Genomic DNA, 22,148 nt, shown 5'->3' with positions numbered 1-22,148 from the left:
ATAAAGACAGGATTAACCTGTTGGTTCCATTGCAATATAATAATGTTCTCTCTGCCATTCAAGGGGTGAACAAGGGTTGGGTAACTGTGACCTTTTAAATATGCAGCATTACAATGAAACTGTTTTTACTTGCAACATATTTGCAAAGCTATAAACACTTACTGTTTTGACAGTTTTATATAATAGTAATCCACTGATTACTTTTTCTCACTGAGGGACATTTTATGCTTCATAAATTATGTTTTAATTTATTAGAGTGTTTATTGAGATTACGAGTAGCCCATTAACAGTTATGCGTGAGCGATAAGGGGTTTATCTTGATTGTCTGCACAAGTCGTGTTTATTGCTCATATTACAAGTTGAAAGTATACGTGATCACTTGAGTGCAATCGCAATTTACGCTGGAATGATTACAGCGGTCTCAGAGCGCTGGTTAACTGTTTCATGACACAAAATAGTGTCACAAAAATACATTACTAAGAACACTTATAATCATAATAACACCATCTACTAATAATTGTTTTAAAAAAAAAATATTGCTCAGAAAAGTTATATGGGCTCAAAGATATGAAGTCTCAAGTGTTAGAGAAAAAAAAAATGCTGCAAAGGGCTTTAACACTGAGATACATACATATACATGTCTAAATATGTATGTGTGTGTATATATATATATATATATATATATATATATAAAAATATATATATATATATATATATATATACGTCTATATATATGTGTACATATGTATTTATGTGTTTATATGTATTTATATGTATATATGTATTTACAGACATTTATACACATATAAACACATAAATAAATATGTACACATATATAGACAGTATGTAAGTGCATTGGAGCCCTTAGCAGTCAAGTAGATGAAAACATGTTAAAGCATATTTATGAAATATTCATATTTAATAAAGTGTTTAATTATGTATTTACTGTAAATATTTCACATTAAAATGTTTTTCACATACAGAACTATGTTCTAAGTATTTTTAAATATATATTTCTATATATATCTGTGTATATCTATATCTAATCATGTATATATAGGTATAGATAAAAAATTGTACCAAAATATAATTATATATATATATATATATATATATATATATATATATATATATATATATTTTTATGAATAAATAGAATGTATTCTTCTATGTGAAGAACACTGGGATGTGAAATATTCATACTTTCATGTCGGGTTAGTGCACTTGAGAATATATGATCATGTCTGCACGCAAGTAGGGTGTAAGTTTTTTTCTTTTTTCTTACTTCTTTTGGTTCTAGCACTTCTTATCTTTTATTGTATTTCTCACTTAGCTTCTTTTCTTCCAGCTTGTATCTCTAGCGTTGACCTTGTCTTGGATTGTTTGTCTACAGAATAGTTGTACTATCATTGGAATTTATATTATACTTGATTTATGTATAGGACCAATTGTTTTTAATATTGGCCCTACTTTGGGGTCATTTTATATGATTGTATATGTATATTGTTTCTTTATGTGCACACATCACTACTTAAGCACTAGCTAGTTTGGTATCTTGTCCTGATTCTATCTTCGCCTGGCGGTGGTTGAGCCCCATTGGTGGGAATATGAGTTTATTTAAAATAGGGAGATATTTATTTTGGATTCTAGGGTAAGCACAATGAATGATTATTATTATTATTAATGCTTTGAATATGGGATAGTGTTTTTCTGTCTTAAATGATTCCTTAAATTATTCATGATTATTTTATATTTTGATTATTTTATATATAGTTTGGTTAGTATGAACCGGTGCGGTAATTAGAGACAGTATTCTTTTGATCCTCTGGATTTGGAGATGAGAGTTAAGTTTGATCTAGTTATGATGGACATCGTGTCCTTTATGCTCAGTGCAGACGCGGTGTTGAAAGGAAGTGTTGTGATTGGTCAGTAAAGAGCACCGTGGGCGCTTGTGGCCCTGATGATTGGTGCGGGATTTGTTTAGTTGTATGTATTGACCTGCTAGACAATCTCTGGTCCGTTTGGTGTATGTTATGCGATCGCAAAATATCGGTTAATTTAGTTTTTTTGCTTTTGTTTTTGTTTTACACTGGGAATTGTAGACACAATAAATTATGCATTTTATGATTTTATGACACTATCGGTGATAGTGATATGTAGGTCTGTGGCACCTGCAGCAGCTTGTGAGATGATACACAGTGCTGTTTATATTTTTGATAATAGGTTTGATGATTCTGAGGTCTGATGCGTTCTAACCATTTGATGAATTAATCTGGGAGTAATATTGCTCACACATCGCTGTAGTAATTCTGAGGTCTGATGGGTGTTAACAATTTGATGAAATGTTTTGGGAGTAAGATGTGTATTGTTTGTTTACTACTGCTTACACATCGCTGTGATGAGCCTATCAGTGGTTTGTAGAATTGTGATCCGTGACCAATCAGACAACGGTAGGTGTGGTTGAGTGTTACTACGATCGGCTCTGACAAGTAAAAAATGTCCTATGATACCAATATGTAAATAGCGGTTATTTTATCTTTATTTTTGTTTTCATAATGGGAATTGTTGACATAATGAACTTGGCATTTTTATGATCTATCTATACTAAGGTGATAGTAATATGTATGTCTGTGGCGCCCGCAAATAACTTGTGAGATAATATACAACGCTGTATAATATACAACGCTGACTAATATTGTTGATGACTTTGGGTCTGATGCGTTTTAACAATTTGATGAGATTATCTGTGAGTGCGAGGGATATTGTTGTTTTACTGGCGCACACCCATCGCTGTGGTGAGCCTATCAGCGGTTTGTTGATTTGCGGTCCCCAACCAATGGGACTACGTGGGAGTGGCTGAGTTTCACTGCGATCGGCTCTGACAGGTAGAAATGTCTTATTGTGCTGGTGTGGACATGGGTTTTTTCTTTGATGGAGACGCGTTTGTGCTGGTGACCAGGGGTTTATTTGTTTTGTTTGTTTGCACTTTCTTTTGGTGGATGATCTAGGATTTTGATCGCACAGGTCGAGTACCTGTTTAGATTTGGATGGTTAACTCCCATGGGGGCGTGTGATTTCCGGATTTGGAATGTTCCATATGTGGGCTCCCATTTTGCCAGGGATGGTTTTAAGGACTATGAATGAGGGACACATATGTCGTTTCTGTACACTTTGTTTGCTCAATCATTTATTCATATATGATATACACTTGATACACGATTGAGATATTTGACACTTTATATGTTTGCTTTTATATCACATTTTCTGTCTATTGGTACAGTCCTGATAGGTATGCACATGGCCTCCATTCATTGGTGGCCTCTTTAGGGGAGGGTTTAACAGGCCTTTATTAGTTTGTTTGTTTGCAGTTTCTGTTGGTTAGAGGAAGGGACGCTATTTGTCCCGAAACGTCACTAATAAATTTTATTTGGATTGGTTATCTGAAGACCAGTGAGTGCTTTTTTCAATTTTGCTGATGAATTTCCCCACAGAGCACCCTGGCAGTTGATGGTAGCTGGTGAGAGTGCATATACCCTTTCTTGTTTTTTGGCTGTGTATCCACTTTGGTACAGTGCACCCACACACACGGGCTGTTTCAGCCTGGTTTCTAGACTCTCCCTTCATATAAAATTTTTTTTTGGTCCTATACTATTTTGTTTGTTGTTCTTCTATCAAGAAATGGAATCCATTGAGGTCCCCACTGGTTTGGAAGGAGCCACGGGAGGTGGCATGTTGGTGGATAAGGAGGAAGATACTTTAATGTTTACAGATGAGGATGCTGACCTTATCAGATTTGGCTCTATTGAGGAGAGTCCACTCAGTCATTATACAATACATGGGCAAAGCTGAAACAACGTGAGATCGATCTCAATTTACATGGAACATACCTATCAGAGTATCATAAAAAGAGGATGTTACCAAGAGGTTTTCGTGTGAGGAATGTCCCCACCTTGGGAAGATCAAATGCTGAATGTTGCTTAAATTGGTGCAGAATCTTAAACAAGTGCTCATTTGATTTGATGCTATTGGTGATTCGGGAGGCTAACAGATTACTCCAAGAAGTCAAAGCGGAGATTCACTCCTTCGAGAGTGAGCAACTAAACAAGCTAAGGTCTGATGGCAATAATGACTGGTTGGATAAATTGGCAAAGCAAGTGAAGGCTTACAAACAAGAGTTAATTGCGTTAAAGAATCGTAAATTACAGACTGTAAGCATGGACTATACCCATAAGAGTGTGTATAGATGGATGTTGGCCCCTGAGGAGAGAAATGCCCTGAGACCTCGGAGAGAAAGGAGATTCACAAAGAAAGACTTGAATACAGTCGACACAAGTTCAGGGGATAGCTCTGACACTGAGAACACTATGATCCAGGCGACACAATCTTATAAGGGTATTAGAGCCTTATCTTATTAAAAAATAGGGTTCACTTATTTTTATAGCAAAGTAAATAAATACTTACTCAATGCTCATTCTAGAAACCACATCTAAAGTTGTGAAACCAGAAGCCATGAAATGATTGGCATACTGTCCCATCTTAATGGATTCCAGCCACTCGCTGACTGTTACAAAAAAGTGATATTCTGGAACTTCACCCGGTGATTCTGGCATTCTGCAACAAAGAGAGGCAAAATAATGAAAATCCTACTCTAAACCCTTATTGTATAATGAATAACAACTATGGGATAAAAACCAAGAATTCTTGGCTATAACATTTTAGAGAAGCCTTTTCTAAACAACATAACTAAATCATATACTGTGTATTCACTGGAACCACTTGCTTATGGCTGAGGAGTATTTAGTAATAAGATTTATTTTTCATCTGCAGCTTAAGATTTAGCATGACTCATATTTTGATTCATAGAATGATCATGGGAAGTAGTTTTCCATAAGTTTTAGGTAAATATACAAAGTTTGTAACATGGACCAGCCAGTTAAAATGCATAATTTTGTAACATTTGTGTGCATTAAAGGGAGAGACATCTGCAAAACCAACAATGCTTTAATATGCTAGAACATCCTATATTTGTAATGTTGCTTGTATTTAACTATTTGTTTTACTCCTGTTTTTAAAGTCACACCCAGAGCAGCAAAGCACTACTACTACAAATGTAGTCTCAGTAGTGCACAACCTTGTTGGATGCTTTTACAGACCAGTGGTTTTAAACAATATGAGGATATTTTGGTGAATGTGGAACAGAACCCTTTGCACTGATACAGCAGCATGGAGAAATGTAGGCGTTTTAGGGTACAGGTGCCCCTGTGCTGTGTTAACCTCATCTTAAGTGGTTTGTGCTCATGAAGTGATAACTTGATGTCGCGAACTTAAAATTTTCCGTTCGCGAACGGCGAGCGTGAACAGCCGCAAAAGTTCGCGAACGGGCGAACCTCCATAGACTTCAATAGGCAGGCAAACTTTAAAACCCACAGGGACTCTTTCTGACCACAATAGTGATGAAAAAGTTGTTTCAAGGGGACTAACACCTGGACTGTGGCATGCCGGAGGGGGATCCATGGCAAAACTCCCATGGAAAATTACATAGTTGATGCAGAGTTTTTAAGCCATAAAGGGCATAAATCACCTAACATTCCTAAATTGTTTGGAATAACGTTCTTTAAAACATCAGGTATGATGTTGTAGCGATCAGGTAGTGTAAGGGCTAAGCCCACTTCACAGTGACAGACCAAACTCCCCGTTTAAAGGAACAGTCTACACCAGAATTTTTATTGTTTTAAAAGATAGATAATCCCTTTATTACCCATTTCCCAGTTTTGCATAACTAACACATTTATAATAATATACTTTTAACCTCTGTGATTATCTTGTATCTAAGCCTCTGCAAACTGCCCCTTTTTCAGTTCTTTTGACAGACTTGCAGTCTAGCCAATCAGTGCCTGCTCCCAGATAACTTCTCGTGCACGAGCACAGTGTTATCTATATGAAATACGTGAACTAACACCCTCTAGTGTGAAAAACTGTTAAAATGCAATCTGAAAGAGGTGGGCTTCAAGGTCTAAGAAATTAGCATATGAACCTCCTAGGTTAAGCTTTCAACTAAGAATACCAAGAGAACAAAGCAAAATTGGTGATAAAAGTAAATTGGAAAATTGTTTAAAATTACATGCTCTATCTGAATCATGAAAGTTTATTTTGGCCTAGACTGTCCCTTTAACGCAACGCAAACAACCGCAAACAGTCCATTTGCACAACCGCAAACTCCCCATTTGCACAAGGTTGGATACCAAGCTAGCCATGTCCTGTTCCTTGTCCTCACTGATGTCATTGAAGGTCTCTTCCTCCACCCAGCCACGTACAACACCAAGGGTCCCAGAAAGGTGACAACAAGCCCCCTGGGACGCCTGCTGTGTTTGGTCTTCCACCTCCTCAAAGCCACCTTCCTCCTCTGACTCCTCTTCTTCAGACTCCTCTCTCTGCGTTGCCTCTCTCTGCGTTATTATAAGGTGTGTTAAGTAGTACTATTCCTATCAGTTTAATCCCTGTTCCATCCCCTATCAGGGGACGTTTTTATGGCATGGATTTTAGGAACCGGGAGATGGAAAAAGATGCTTGGCCGGTCCTCCTACTTCAAATTTGGGGCACTGCGCGTGCAATCTAATGTGCCACCAGATAGGAGTGGTGTGTTAAGTAGTACTATTCCTATCAGTTTAATCCCTGTTATGTGCCTTTTTTATTGGTTTGGTTTTTGAAGCCACAGTGCTGCACCAGAGGCCAGAAAAATTAGGCATGTACACATGCCTGAAAAATTAGGTATTGTTGCAGCCGCTGCTGTAGCAGCGGCCAGAAAAATTGATGTTTATTTCCCAGGCAGAAAGTGCCCTAAAACATTGCGGCTTGAACCCTAGTTGGTGGCGGATAAGTCACGCAAGTCATCCGGCTTTCGAAGATAAAATACAGCAGCGTGTGGACCATTTTTAGCCCAAGGCAGCTCATCTCATCATGCCTTTTTTACTCAAATGTATCGCCCAATGTCAGTCCCTTCGGGATCCATCCCTCATTCATCTTAATAAAGGTGAGGTAATCTAGACTTTTTTGACCTAGGCGACTTCTCTTCTCAGTGACAATACCTCCTGCTGCACTGAAGGTCCATTCTGACAGGACACTTGAAGCGGGGCAGGCCAGAAGTTCTATCACAAATTGGGATAGCTCAGGCCACAGGTCAAGCCTTCACACCCAGTAGTCAAGGGGGTCATCGCTCCTCAGAGTGTCGAGATCTGCAGTTAAGGCGAGGTAGACTGCTACCTGTCGGTCGAGTCGTTCTCTGAGGGTGGACCCCGAAGGGCTGGAGTTAAAAAGCTCCACATGTCCTCCATCAACAACACGTCTGTAAAGCATCCTGTCCTTGCCGGCGTGGTTGTGGGAGTCGTAGGATTACTTTCACCTCTTCCTCTGTTAGATTCCCGTTGTGCTGTGACATCACCCTTATACGCTGTGTAAAGCATACTTTTTAATTTATTTTGGAACTGCTGCATCCTTTCCGACTTGTGGTAAATAGGTAACATTTCAGGCACTTTATGCTTATACCGGGGGTCTAGTAGCGTGGACACCCAGTACAGGTCATTCTCCTTCAGCTTTTTTATACAAGGATCCCTCAACAGGCACGACAGCATGAAAGACCCCATTTGTACAAGGTTGGATGCCAAGCTACTCATGTCCCATTCCTCGTCCTCAGTGATCTCACTGAAGGTATCTTCTTCCCCCCAGCCACGTACAACACCATGGGTACCAGATAGGTGACAACGAGCACCCTGGGATGCCTGTTGTGGTTGGTCTTCCTCCTCCTCCTCAAAGCCACATTCCTCCTCTGACTCCTCTTCCTCACAATCCTCTTCCAGCATTGCTGCTGGTCCAGCAAGCGATGCTGATAAGGCTGTTTCTGGTGGTGATGGTGACCACAACTCTTCCTCTTCACGCTCATCTACGGCTCATCTATGCACAAAGTGTTGTACGATCAGATTACACACGTGCCATGCACTGCACATGTGTCAACTTGCCCAATTTCAATGCCGCCACCAAATTACTTCCATTGTCAGAAACCACTTTGCCAATCTCTGGTTGGTGTGGAGTCAGCCACTGATCCACCTGTGCGTTCAGGGCGGACAGGAGTGCTGGTCCGGTGTGACTCTCTGCTTTCAGGCAAGTCAACCCCAAGACGGCGTGACACTGCCGTATCCGGGATGTGGAATAGTACCTGCGGAGCTGGGGGGGTGCCGTTGATGTGGAGCAAGACGCAGCAGCAGAAGAGGACTCAGCCGAGGAGGTTATGGAAGAGGATGGAGTAGGAGGAGCAGAGGAGGTGGCAGCAGGCCTGCCTGCAAGTCGTGGCGGTGTCACCAACTCCTCCTCTGCAGAGCCACGCATTCCATGCTTGGCAGCCGTCAGCAGGTTTACCCAATGTGCAGTGTAGGTGATATACCTGCCCTGACCATGCTTTGCAGACCAGCTATCAGTGGTCATATGGACCCTTGCCCCAACACTGTGTGCCAGACATGCCATTACTTCCTTTTGTACAATCGAGTACAGGTTGGGGATTGCCTTTTGTGCAAAGAAATTTCGGCCGGGTACATTCCACTGCGGTGTCCCAATAGCCATAAATTTTTTGAACGCCTCAGACTCCACCAGCTTGTATGGTAAAAGCTGGCGGGCTAACAGTTCAGACAAGCCAGCTGTCAGACGCCGGGTAAGGGGGTGACTTTGTGACATTGGCTTCTTACGCTCAAACATGTCCTTGACAGACATCTGGCTGTGGGCAGATGACCAGGAACTGCTCAGGAAGAGAGACGGAGTGGGGGATGGTTGAGAGGGGGCAAGGAGGACAGCAGTGGTTGACGTGGCTGAAGATGCTGGACCAGGAGGAGGATGGCGGCTTTGAGTTTGTGTGCTGCTTCTACTCATGTGTTGATCCCATAGGTGTTTGTGATGTGTGATCATGTGCCTTCGCAAAGCTGTTGTACCTAGGTGGGTGTTGGACTTCCCACAACTCAGTTTCTTTTGGCACAGGTTGCAAATGGCATTGCTGTTTTCAGAGGCAGACACACAAAACAAATGCCACACTGCTGAGCTCTGCGATGACGGCATTCTGGTGGTGGCAACAGCATGCGTTGATTGGCGTTCTGTCTGGCTGACCCCGGGTGCCGATGCATGCTGTCTGACTGTGCCACTAGCTCCTTGCGACGACCTCCCCCTGCTTTCAACTTGTCTCCTCCTCCTCATCTCTATCTCCCCATCTGAACTTTCCCCCTGTTCTTCTTCTCTTCTAGCGGGCACCCACGTGACATCCACGGACGCATCGTCATCATCAACTGCTTCACTTGTATCTGACAAATCAACAAAGGAAGCAGCAGCGGGTACAACATCATCATCATCACACCGTACGTCCATGTCTGTAATGCTGCCTGACTGAGACATATCACTGTTATCTACATCCTCTGTCAATGATGGTTGCGCATCACTCATTTCTTCCAACTGATGTGTAAAAACTCCTCTGACAGATCAAGTGAAGCGGCTGTGGTGCTAGTGTTGGTGGTGGTGGCAGGCGGGCGAGTGGTAACTTGAGAGGTGCCCGAAGATAAGCTGGAGGAGGATGGTGTGTCAAGGTTCGGAGCGGAAGCTATAGAAGATTGGGTGTCCTGTGTTATAAAGTCAACTATGTCCTCCTCAGAACTTTTCGAGTTCATGGGACGTGGCCTCTGAACACTGGGCATTATTCTAGTGCCAAAGGGAATCACAGCACCACAACCACGACGGCACCTGCGGGGTGGCCTGCCTCTGCCTGTCATTTTTTTTTAAATGTACACTTACACTACTATTAAACAAGATATGAGTGGTGGCACTGGGCAAGTGGGCACAGTATACGCTGTGAGCCTGAGACAAAAAAAGCAGACTGATGTTTCACAGTCCAAAAAGTTTTTATTTTTTTAAATGTACACTTACACTTCTATTAAACAAGATATGAGTGGTGGCACTGAGCAAGTGGGCCCAGTATAAGCTGTGAGCCTGAAACAAAAAAGCAGACTGATATTTCACAGACTCAGTCCAAAAAGTTTTTTTTGTTTTTAAATGTACACTTATACTACTATTAAACAAGATATGAGTGGTGGCAATGGGCAAGTGGGCACAGTATACGCTGTGAGCCTGACACAAAAAAGCAGACTGATGTTTCACAGTCCAAAAAGTTTTTTGTTTTTAAATTTACACTACTGTTACACCAGATATGAGTGGTGGCACTGGGCAAGTGGGCACAGTATACGCTGTGAGCCTGGCACACACGCTGGCAGGCAGGCAACTGCAATTAGATTACACTAGCAGACTGATGTTTCACAGTCAAAAAAGTTTTTTTTTTTTAAATTTACACTACTGTTACACCAGATATGAGTGTTGTGGAACTGGGCAAGTGGGCCTGGCACACACGCTGGCAGGCAGGCAACTGCAATTAGATTACACTAGCAGACTGATGTTTCACAGTCAAAAAAGTTTTTTTTTTTTAAATTTACACTACTGTTACACCATATATGAGTGGTGGCACTGGGCAAGTGGGCCTGGCACACACGCTGGCAGGCAGGCAACTGCAATTTGATTACACTACCAGACTGATGTTTAACAGTCAAAAAAGTTTTTTTTTAAATTTACACTACTGTTACACCAGATATGAGTGGTGTGGCACTGGGCAAGTGGGTCTGGCACACACGCTGGCAGGCAGGCAACTGTAATTAGATTACACTAGCAGACTGATATTTCACAGTCAAAAAAGTTTTTTTTTTTAAAATTTACACTACTGTTACACCAGATATGAGTGGTGTGGCACTGGGCAAGTGGGTCTGGCACACACGCTGGCAGGCAGGCAACTGTAATTAGATTACACTAGCAGACTGATGTTTCACAGTCAAAAAAGTTTTTTTTTTTTAAATTTACGCTACTGTTACACCAGATATGAGTGGTGTGGCACTGGGCAAGTGGGCCTGGCACACACGCTGGCAGGCAGGCAACTGCAATTAGATTACACTAGCAGACTGATGTTTCACAGTCAAAAAAGTTTTTTTTTTTTTTAAATTTACACTACTGTTACACCAGATATGAGTGGTGGCACTGGGCAAGTGGCTTGGCAGGCAGGCAACTGCAATTAGATTACACAGGGAAAAAAAATAAATAAAAAAAAATATGTTCTAACCCTAAAAAGGGCTTTTTGGGGTGGTGTGCTTACAGCAGAGATCAGATGAGTCCTTCAGGACTGTAGTGGACACTGAATACACTAGCCTAGCTATCAATTTCCCTATTAAATCACCAGCAGCTACATTGTCCCTCCTCTCACTAACAATGCAGCTACCGAATGAATCTAAAATGGCTGCTGTTCAGGAGCTGGGAGGGTCTGCTGCTGATTGGCTGGAATGTGTCTGCAGACTGTGAGATACAGGGTCAAAGTTTACTCAATGATGACGAATAGGGGGCGGATCGAACATTGCATATGTTCGCCCGCAGCGGCGAATGCGAACATGCTATGTTCGCCGGTGAACTATTCGCGACATCACTAGTGATAACCATAAACCGTGACTTATTGGGGTGCCTTAAAATTGAATGTTGAAGCCCAGATGCATGTTGTTTGAAAACAGCTTTGCAAAAGGGTCTAGACAAATAGTGCTTTGCTGCTGCTGAGGATATGTACATATGTTTTTCAACAAAGGAAATCACAAGAAAAAAATAAATGTAATAACAGGTTAGTTTAAAAGTGTGAATTTAAAAATTGCTCTATTTTAATCATGCATGTGTAATTTTGACTTTAATATCCCTTTAAGGTTGAAAAGGACAAAAAAACTAGCATAAATGACAAACTACTGAAAACATTAGTGTTTTACTAGTATTTTTCACTACATTAAAAAAATGTAGAACGTCTGATTTAAAGGGACAGTCTGCACCAGAATATTTATTGTTTTAAAGATAGATAATCCCTTTGTTACCAATTCCCTAGTTTTGCATAACCAACACAGTTATATTAATACACCTTTTTCCTCTGTGATTACCTTGTATCTAAGCCTCTGCAATTTGCCCCTTATTTCAGTTCTTTTGACAGACTTGCATTTTAGCCAATCAGTGCTGGCGCCTATGAACTCCACGTGTGAGCATAGTGTTATCTATATGAAACACATGAACACACTCTAGTGGTGAAAAACTGTCACAATGCCCTGAGCTAAGAGGCGGCCTTCAAGGGCTTAGGCATATGAACCTCCTAGATTTAGCTTTCAACTAAGAATACCAAGAGAGCAAAGCAAAATTGGTGATAGAAGTAAACTGGAAAATTGTTTAAAATGACATGAAACTTGTTTTGGACTAGACTGTCCCTTTAATTTGCCATTCAAAAGAATTCAATGGCACCAAGGCACATCTGCTATTATAACCTACCATTGCAGCTAAAACATTGTCACTATTTTTGTATAAGACCTTTGTATTAAATGTTCATGCTTCAGACATAACAAAACTTGTTTTTTAACTGTAAATTTATCAAATGTAACTATTTCTGGTGTCCTTTTTTTTCAATCTCAGATTCTTTCCAAAATAGAATAAAGAGAATTCCAAGGGCTTGCACATATGGCAGCAATGTTTGTAATATTAAACTATATATAGTTCTTACACTCCCTAGTCTATCTAGATATGTTCTCATAGAGAGGATCTATATTTGAACACAGGATACTGAAGGAAAGAGGTACATATTATTATATATATATTTTGATTTATTTTAGGCTCTTTCTAAATCATGAAACTTTTATTTTTACTTTTATGTCCCTTTAAATGTCATTTGCCTTGTGTATAAAAAATATGTTTGTGCCATGATCTAATCCCAAAACACGCTATCCAATTTCACAAGAACATTTATGAACAATGTTTACCACTTCAAGCACTTTCTAAATAGATAAAGTTGCACAAAAAATTCAAATATACTCAAGGACAGCCACGGAAATCAGTCATTCGCTTTAGCTAATGTCCTCCTGGAGATCACAAACCTTTAAGCCATAGACAAAAAATAAAAAAAAATAAAACAATGAGATGTAGACAGACTGGCTTTTAAAAGGAAATATCACATTATCCCTCGCTATTTGTCTTGCAAGTGAAACAAAGGTAGCTTATTAGGGTATTATTAGCATTTCCTTTATTGTCGGAGAAGTAATTATAGTGACATATCAAAACAGTCAATTAAGCTGGTGCTAACCAAGATTAATACACCCAAACAATAGCAAACACAGCATATTAATGTGAATATTTTATAAGTGTGCGTAAGTGTTCTACTATCTGGAAAGTAATATATGGTGATGGTATTATTAGAAACGATATAAGTAACTGTAATTACCATGATTAAGAGATATTTCAGGATAACAGCATGTATATAATGAACAAAAACACATGTTCATTGTAGCACAGAAAGGATCAGTTTAAATAAATATCACTAGAAGGAGGATAAATGATAACGAGGAAGCACAGGCCACTTTCGAGTTAATGATCTAAATTTCAGGCTTGCTGTGCTGAAATAAAGAACATTTTAATCAACTTGTTTTTCCATTCCTACGCATATACAGATTATTTGTCTTCTTGTGTGTAAAGTATTTGTTTTACTCATAGTAGAGGAAAGAATGGTGACACTAACATTTGCATAATGAAGTAAAACAAATGTTGTTGTCCACGCTAAGTTCTCCCTCCATAAAAGCCTAGAAATGCCTGGGTGCCTACTGCTCTAACACTTAAAAGTCAGGGAATTCAGAGCTTCCCGGCAGGTCCATTATTGATGACATCATCAGCTGTATCAAACATGGCTTTGTATATAACATCAAAAAAATTATTTGGTTGATTGAACTTAAACTATAGCCGAATTCCTATGTTTCCATAATATTCGTTCTGAGTAATGAACTCACCATAATAAATAAAGTACTCCGAGACATATATATCACACAAGCAGGTGCTATAAAATGACCAAATAGAGACATGAATTCTTGCAGCCTTCAAGATATCAAATTAACGTTATATTAGGAAGCACATTGTGGTGATTTATTAGCCTCTTAATTTCTTTCTTTTTTTTTTTAATGTCCAGTTTTATAGATGGCCTTTTTCTGTATCTTGCCTTGTTATTTTAAATTGGTAACAGTATTCCTAAAGGAAAAAAGCTGAGTAGTTTTATCAGAAATATGTTCCCTGCTATACCAGTTACAGTCTACAGTTTAACTAAAATAAAACGTTAGTTAGATGTTAGGATTAAAGGGACAGTATACACTCATTTTCATATAACTGCATGTAATAGACACTACTATAAAAAATAAGATGCACATATACTGATCTATAAATCCAGTATAAAACTGTTTAAAAACTTACTTAGAAGCTCTCAGTTTAGCTCTGTTGTAAAGGTAGTTGGAAAGTCCACTGCAAGTGGGAAATATGACCCTCCCCCTTCTTTTGCATATGAAAAGACCCGACTTCCGGTGGGAGGGACAACGAAGCGGCAGCACAGAGAGATAGCTCCGGTCCCGACTGCATCTAAAGTAAGCCTTTTTTACTTGGGCCGACTTTCCCCATGCTCACTTCTTACTGGGCAGGCACCTGTGACATTGCACCATTTGATAACATAGCGTGAAGGGCACTTGGACATCAGCCCTTTCCCCGGGAGGGACAGAACAAAAAAGAGCGGAGCTACCCGGTGTAATCTTGAAAACCAGGAGACTCCACGCAGCAGTGTAACAAAACACACCTCGGGAGCTGCAAGACACACAGGGACCCAATAGCTGCAGGGGACAGCAAACACTGAAACAGGGTGAGCCGAGAAGCATATTAAGGGGCCCTGTCATGAGACATATTGGCACTGTGTGTATAGCCGCCATCTTGGCTCTCTGAGCGCATCACATAACAAAGCTTGTGCCCTCTCTCTGGCTGGGTATACTAAGTACTAAGCATCCCAACTTCACTGTTTATTAGACAATGAAAACAGGGGAGATACCCTGCAAACATATAACTGGGCATCTGATTGGGGGTGTGCTTGGAGAGGGAGCAAGAGCAGACATATAAAAACTGTGAAGTGCATTTAAATTTAAAGCAGGGCACCAGTCCTCACTTTAAGGGCAGAATTCAGTGGCTGGGTGCCATTTAGTTTGCTGCGTATAGTGGTCAGACACATACGGGCTGGAACATCTTGCCTGACACTTTCATTGGTCTGCCTGCCTGCCTCATAGGTGGGGATTTGATTCTGAATAGACGTGCAAATTGGTTTTGGCTCCTCATTATAATTATAATTTTATAATTCTCTACTTTCATACAAGCAAGATATTGGCTTGTGGGATCCCATGAAAGTGGATAAATATTTTCAAAAAATTTCTCCTGCTGTTAAAGACACCATGAGCCACAAGGGGAAATCATCAGACAGAAAACAAAGACAGACTGATGAAATTCACCATGAACAACAGGACATAGGTGACCATGCTGCTCAGTCTGTTGACCAAACTAAAATCCTTCTTCCTCCCAAAAATGGAATCCTTACAATCAGGGGTGGATACCCTAACATCTGAGGTGCGACAGTTCTCATCAAGATTGAGTTCTGTGGAAATGCGCATTTCTCATGTGGAGGCAGACAGACCAGTCAGGGGGTCTCTCTAAAACAGCTTGTCAAACAAAATCAATTACTCCAGGACCGGGTCGAGGACCTGGAAAACAGAAGTAGACGCAATAATCTCTGCATAGTAGGCGTACCGGAATCTGTTAAGGGAAAAACATAATTTATGTAAGAACTTACCTGATAAATTCATTTCTTTCATATTAGCAAGAGTCCATGAGCTAGTGACGTATGGGATATACATTCCTACCAGGAGGGGCAAAGTTTCCCAAACCTCAAAATGCCTATAAATACACCCCTCACCACACCCACAAATCAGTTTAACGAATAGCCAAGAAGTGGGGTGATAAGAAAAAAGTGCAATAAAGATGGCATCACAAATAAAATTATTAGCATGTTGAAGAAGAAGAATAATGCTATGAGAATTATGATCTGTTACTTGTTGCGCTAAAGCTTCTAACCAAAAAGTTGAAGCTGCAGCAACATCCGCTAAAGATATAGCAGGTCTAAGAAGATTACCTGAACACAAGTAAGCTTTTCTTAGAAAGGATTACATTTTCCTATCTAAAGGATCCTTAAAGGAAGTACCATCTGCTGTAGGAATAGTAGTACGCTTAGCAAGAGTAGAGACAGCCCCATCAACCTTAGGGATTTTGTCCCAAAACTCTAATCTGTCAGATGGCACAGGATATAATTGCTTAAAACGTTTAGAAGGAGTAAATGAATTACCCAAATTATTCCATTCCCTGGAAATTACTTCAGAAATAGCACCAGGGACAGGAAAAACTTCTGGAATAACTACAGGAGATTTAGAAACCTTATCTAAACGTTTAGATTTAGTATCAAGAGGACCAGAATCCTCAATTTCTAATGCAATTAGGACTTCTTTAAGTAAAGAATGAATAAATTCCATTTTAAATAAATATGAAGATTTATCAGCATCAACCTCTGAGACAGAATCCTCTGAACCAGAAGAACCATTATCAGAATCAGAATGATGATGTTCATTTAAAAATTCATCTGAAAAATGAGAAGTTTTAAAAGACTTTTTACGTTTACTAGAAGGAGGAATAACAGACATAGCCTTCTTAATGGATTTAGAAACAAAATCTCTTATGTTATCAGGAACACTCTGAGTATTAGATGTTGACGGAACAGCAACAGGTAATGTAACAGTACTAAAGGAAATATTATCTGCATTAACAAGTTTGTCATGACAAACAGTACAAACAACAGCTGGAGGAACAGATACCATAAGTTTACAGCAGATACACTTAGCTTTGGTAGCTCCAGCACCAGGCAGCGATTTTCCAGAAGTATCTTCTGACTCAGTTTCAACGTGGGACATCTTGCAATATGTAATAGAAAAAACAACATATAAAGCAAAATTGATCAAATTCCTTAAATGACAGTTTCAGGAATGGGAAAAAATGCCAGTGAACAAGCTTCTAGCAACCAGAAGCAATAAATAATGAGACTTAAATAATGTGGAGACAATAGTGACGCCCATATTTTTTTAGCGCCAAAAATGACGCCCACATTATTTGGCGCCTAAATGCTTTTGGCGCCAAAAATGACGCCACATCCGGAACGCCGACACTTTTGGCGCAAAAGAACGTAAAAAATGACGCAACTTCCGGCGACACGTATGACGCCGGAAACAGAAAAAAAAATTTGCGCCAAAAAAGTCTGCGCCAAGAATGACGCAATAAAATGAAGCATTTTCAGCCCCCGCGAGCCTAACAGCCCACAGGGAAAGTCAAATTTTAAGGTAAGAAAAAAATTGATTTATTCATTTGCATTATCCCAAATATGAAACTGACTGTCTGAAATAAGGAATGTTGAACATCCTGAGTCAAGGCAAATAAATGTTTGAATACATATATTTAGAACTTTATAAACAAAGTGCCCAACCATAGCTTAGAGTGTCACAGAAAATAAGACTTACTTACCCCAGGACACTCATCTACATGTTGTAGAAAGCCAAACCAGTACTGAAACGAAAATCAGCAGAGGTAATGGTATATAAATAAGAGTATATCGTCGATCTGAAAAGGGAGGTAAGAGATGAATCTCTACGACCGATAACAGAGAACCTATGAAATAGACCCCGTAGAAGGAGATCATTGAATTCAAATAGGCAATACTCTCCTCACATCCCTCTGACATTCACTGCACGCTGAGAGGAAAACCGGGCTCCAACCTACTGCGGATCGCATATCAACGTAGAATCTAGCACAAACTTACTTCACCACCTCCATAGGAGGCAAAGTTTGTAAAACTGATTTGTGGGTGTGGTGAGGGGTGTATTTATAGGCATTTTGAGGTTTGGGAAACTTTGCCCCTCCTGGTAGGAATGTATATCCCATACGTCACTAGCTCATGGACTCTTGCTAATTACATGAAAGATAGATCTCTTGGAGTTCACAGCACTGACGTTCCCAAATTGCCCATCGATGTGGAAAGTGCTCACCGGGTTGGTATACATCCCTTTGCTCCCTTCGGATGGGCTTTTCCTGTTCTGAGGGAGTAAATCACCAGCCTTATTAGATGATGTTCAGTTAAGCATAAAAATAAATATGGTAGCCTTCCCTTTGAATCTTTTGAGTTTACTACTAAAATGGTTATGGATTATGTTGCTATTGTTATGCATATGTTTGTCTAGTATAATTAACCTGAGCAGGCTTATGCTAATCCACCTTCATCGAAATAGGCAGATTATTGCTGTCAGGTGGCTCATTGAAATTAGACAACATGTTAGAAAAATCTGTTTTTTTTTCATGGCTGAGGATTCCCAACTTCCACACTTACTGGTTTTAACACCTATTCCCTGGTACTTGAATGTGAGACACCTGTCAGGGGATGGGTTATTTGTTTGGATTGATGTTCATTTATGTTTTGTGTTGTCCACCTTCCTTCCCCCCCTATTATATATGGGGTTTTTTCCCCTCTGCCTCTGTCACATAAAGCTCTCCTTTGATCAATGATGTCTCTAAAGCTTGTCACATGGAATGTGGGAGGTATTAACTCTCCCATAAAGCGCAAAGCAATACTTACACATTTGAGGCGACAATTGCAAGAAACCCATCTGACCGAAGCAGACCATCTTAAGCTTAGATCAGACTGGGTGGGTCACGTGGAATATCTATCTCATACTAGTGCTAGTAGGGGTTTGGCCATTGTTTTCGGTAAACGTTTGACTACTCACATTAAACATGTACAAGTTGACAAAGAGGGGAGATTTCTCTTGGTACAAGTACAGATTAACTACTTGGACTATACAATTTGTAACATATATGCCCCTAACCATAAATCAATAGACTTTTGGAATACCCTTACAAAAACCTTGCTGCCCCACATAGGCTCAAACTTAATACTGGGAGGTGACTTTAATCTCACTCCCTCACACACTATGGACAGGATGTGGCTACAGTCCCCAGTAATTAGGGACCCGAAGACTAAGTATAAAGCCAGGTATGAAACCAAAATTTTTGACATGCTTGAGTCAACTCTGGATACATGTGATATCTGGAGGTTATTACACCCAGAAGGCAGAGACTTCTTCTGTCTTTCCAAGGCTAAATTTACCCTATATAGAATCGACCTTTTTTTACTCTCCAATTCTCTGACCAATAAGGTCCAGCAATGCTGCATACGTGATATAGTGCTTTCTGACCATGCCCCAGTTGAGTTGGTCTTGGGAGTCAGGGGACCACGCCCTAATAGAAATACCCTGAGATTTCCCACATATTTAGCTTCCTCTGCAACTTTTGTAAAATTCCTAACACAATGTTGGACAGACTATTATTCTGATAATATAACTCACTTAGACAATCCCCAACTTTTCTGGGAAACATCCAAGGCGGTGATCTCGGGCTCTATAATCTCCTACACCTCTAACATTAAGTGTAGAACTCAACAGAGGTATAAGGGCTTGAGCAAAAAATTGGGACATGCCTACTTAGCATTTAGCCAATCCAAATTGCGAGACGCCTACGATACATATATTGCTGCAAAATCAGAATTTGACGCATTCATGACACAGCAAGCCGCTTCTGGTCTGTTGCGTTCAGAAAGTAAATATCGTTTTGGCACCAGATCGGGAAAACTGCTAGCAACTCTAACAAAACCTAAAACAGCAAAATCCAGTGTGGTTGCACTGCGGTTTCAGGGTAGGACTTTTCAGACACCAGACGAAATTGCTAAATGTTTGCAGACTATTACTCACAGCTCTACACTAGACAACAATCTGGATCCCTCAGCTTCCCCAGTTAACACAGGAGCAGATAGCCCATTTGAATGCTCAGATTACCTCTGATGAGGTCAAATACATTTTAAAATCCCTACATTTAGGATAAGCGGCAGGCCCGTATGGGCTCCCGACTGAATTCTATCGGATTCTACAGCCACAAATCATACCGACACTGACTAGGTTATACAATACTTACTTTCAAGATGATGTGTAACCCTCACAGCATTTTGCCGCTGCCCACATTACTCTTATACCCAGACCAGGGAAAGATCCTTCCTTGCCAGATTCATATCGCCCCATCTCCCTGCTAAACACCGACTACAAAATCTTTATGAAAACCTTGGCTAACAGACTGAAAACCATACTTCCATCTTTACTTCACCTGGATCAAACAGGTTTTGTATCTAAATGTTCATCGGTGGTGAACGTACGCAGAGTTTTACATGTGATCAATCATTACTGGACGGGGGAGACCGGGGGTGGGGCGAATGACATGCCGGAGGCCTTCCTGCTATTGCTTGATGCAGAGAAGGCCTTCGATAGGGTGGAGTGGACGCATTTAACCAACACCATGCAAAAATGTAACTTTAGGGGCCCTTTCTGGGATATTATCCATAAAATTTTCAACTCCCCGACTGCTCGAATTCTGACTAATGGTTTGTTTTCCCCTGACTTCGCCCTACAAAGAGGCACCAGACAGAGCTGTCCTCTGTCCCCCCTGTTATTCGATCTTGCATTGGAACCACTGGCAACGAAACTGAGGCAGATCTTCCCTGGTATAATGATCCAGGGAGTTCCTTTGCATTTAGCACTGTATGCAGATGACATGCTCCTGTTTGTAGAATCCCCTTCTATATACATACCCCATATACTACAAACTATCACAGATTTTGCCGGCTTCTCGGGGTATAAAATAAACACCGCCAAGTTGGAAATACTGTGGGTATGCAAACACCCTAATTCTATACATAAATACCCATTCATTCTGGGTATCCAGCTACATAATAACCCACAAAAGATTTACGACCTAAACATAACGGACAAATGTAAAACGTTATCCATCCAACTTTAAAACTGGAATGACCTGCCCCTGGGACTGACTGGTCGGAATTAACCTAGTGAAAATGACAACTTTGCCTAAGATAATATACCCCTTGTTGATGCTGCCCTTTCTTATGACCAAAAGAGACTTAGCATATCTATCTAAAGCTATAACCTCCTTTATCTGGAGAGGGAAGAAGCCTCGTATAGCAGCAGACAAACTTAATCAACCCTATCTTAGTGGAGGTTTGGGCCTCCCAAATTTAAAACTGTATAACTGGGCAACTTTGGCAAGACTAATAACGGACTGGCAACTCAACACCGCTCATTTTTATGAACCACGGCTAGAGGAGGCAGTGTGTGGTCCATGGGTTTTGGCATACTTACCCTACACAACAGTGAAAGACGCTCCACAACACATCAGTAATAACCCCCTATATAGAGACCCCTTGCGAGCATGGAGTTTAATCAATAAACACATGGGAATTACACTCCCAACACCTAAATTTATACCTCTGGTTGGCAATCAGGACTTCCCAGCAGCTATTGACTGTCAACCGTTTCGTATCTGGAACTCTGTAGGGATTAAGACGGTAGGTGACTTATTGAACCCTTTATTGCATTCAATTAGATCTTTTCAGGAGTTGAGAACTAGATTCCAGATCCCACATAAACATTTTTACGCATATCTACAGGCAAGACATTATATCTTTGAGCTCCAGAGGAGTAATCTAGAGTTCTGGAATGTCTCACACTTTGCGGTCTCACACACTTTGTTTAACATAGGTATCTTTACCATCTCTGACTTTTATAAACGCGTATTAAAACGTAGAAAAGAGGTGCTACAAGCAAATATTTTGGATATATTAAGAGCTGACATTCCAACCCAAATGGATATACAGGACTTGGGGAGAAGTTTGGAACTGGTCAGAGCAGCAACCTTAGCAATCCCACTAAGAGAGGCACAAACTAGATTATTGCATAGGGATTATGTTGCCCCCAATAGATTATCTAAATGGAACACAAATCATCCTAACAGATGTGTCAAATGTAACAAACTCTCCATCCCTCCAACACTACCTCTTCTCGTGCCTGTTAATTAAACGTTTCTGGGGTCATTTCCAATATTGGATACAATCAAACTTCCACATAACCCTCACCATAGACATTGGCAAAGTACATATTTTCCAATGGGACGACTCATACAGGAGTCTGCATAAGCTGCTGACATTGGGCGTACTACTGGCGAGGAGGTGTATT

The 22,148-nt window shown here is 40.4% G+C and overlaps 1 protein-coding gene across 1 annotated transcript in view; it reads right to left on the bottom strand.

Annotated features, from left to right (window-relative positions):
- The window catches only part of EPHA6 (EPH receptor A6), a 1,448,913-nt gene that overhangs the window by 2,104 nt on the left and 1,424,661 nt on the right, over positions 1-22,148 (bottom strand). Inside the window, exon 15 of the mRNA XM_053706041.1 lies at positions 4,462-4,611. Coding sequence (XP_053562016.1) covers positions 4,462-4,611 — 150 coding nt within the window. The remainder of the gene's footprint in view (positions 1-4,461; positions 4,612-22,148) is intronic.

This window comes from Bombina bombina, chromosome 3, assembly GCF_027579735.1.
Source record: "Bombina bombina isolate aBomBom1 chromosome 3, aBomBom1.pri, whole genome shotgun sequence".
Classification (NCBI taxonomy): domain Eukaryota; kingdom Metazoa; phylum Chordata; class Amphibia; order Anura; family Bombinatoridae; genus Bombina; species Bombina bombina.
Note: the sequence above shows the minus strand (reverse complement) of the source record. Positions and strands in the feature narration are given on the sequence as shown.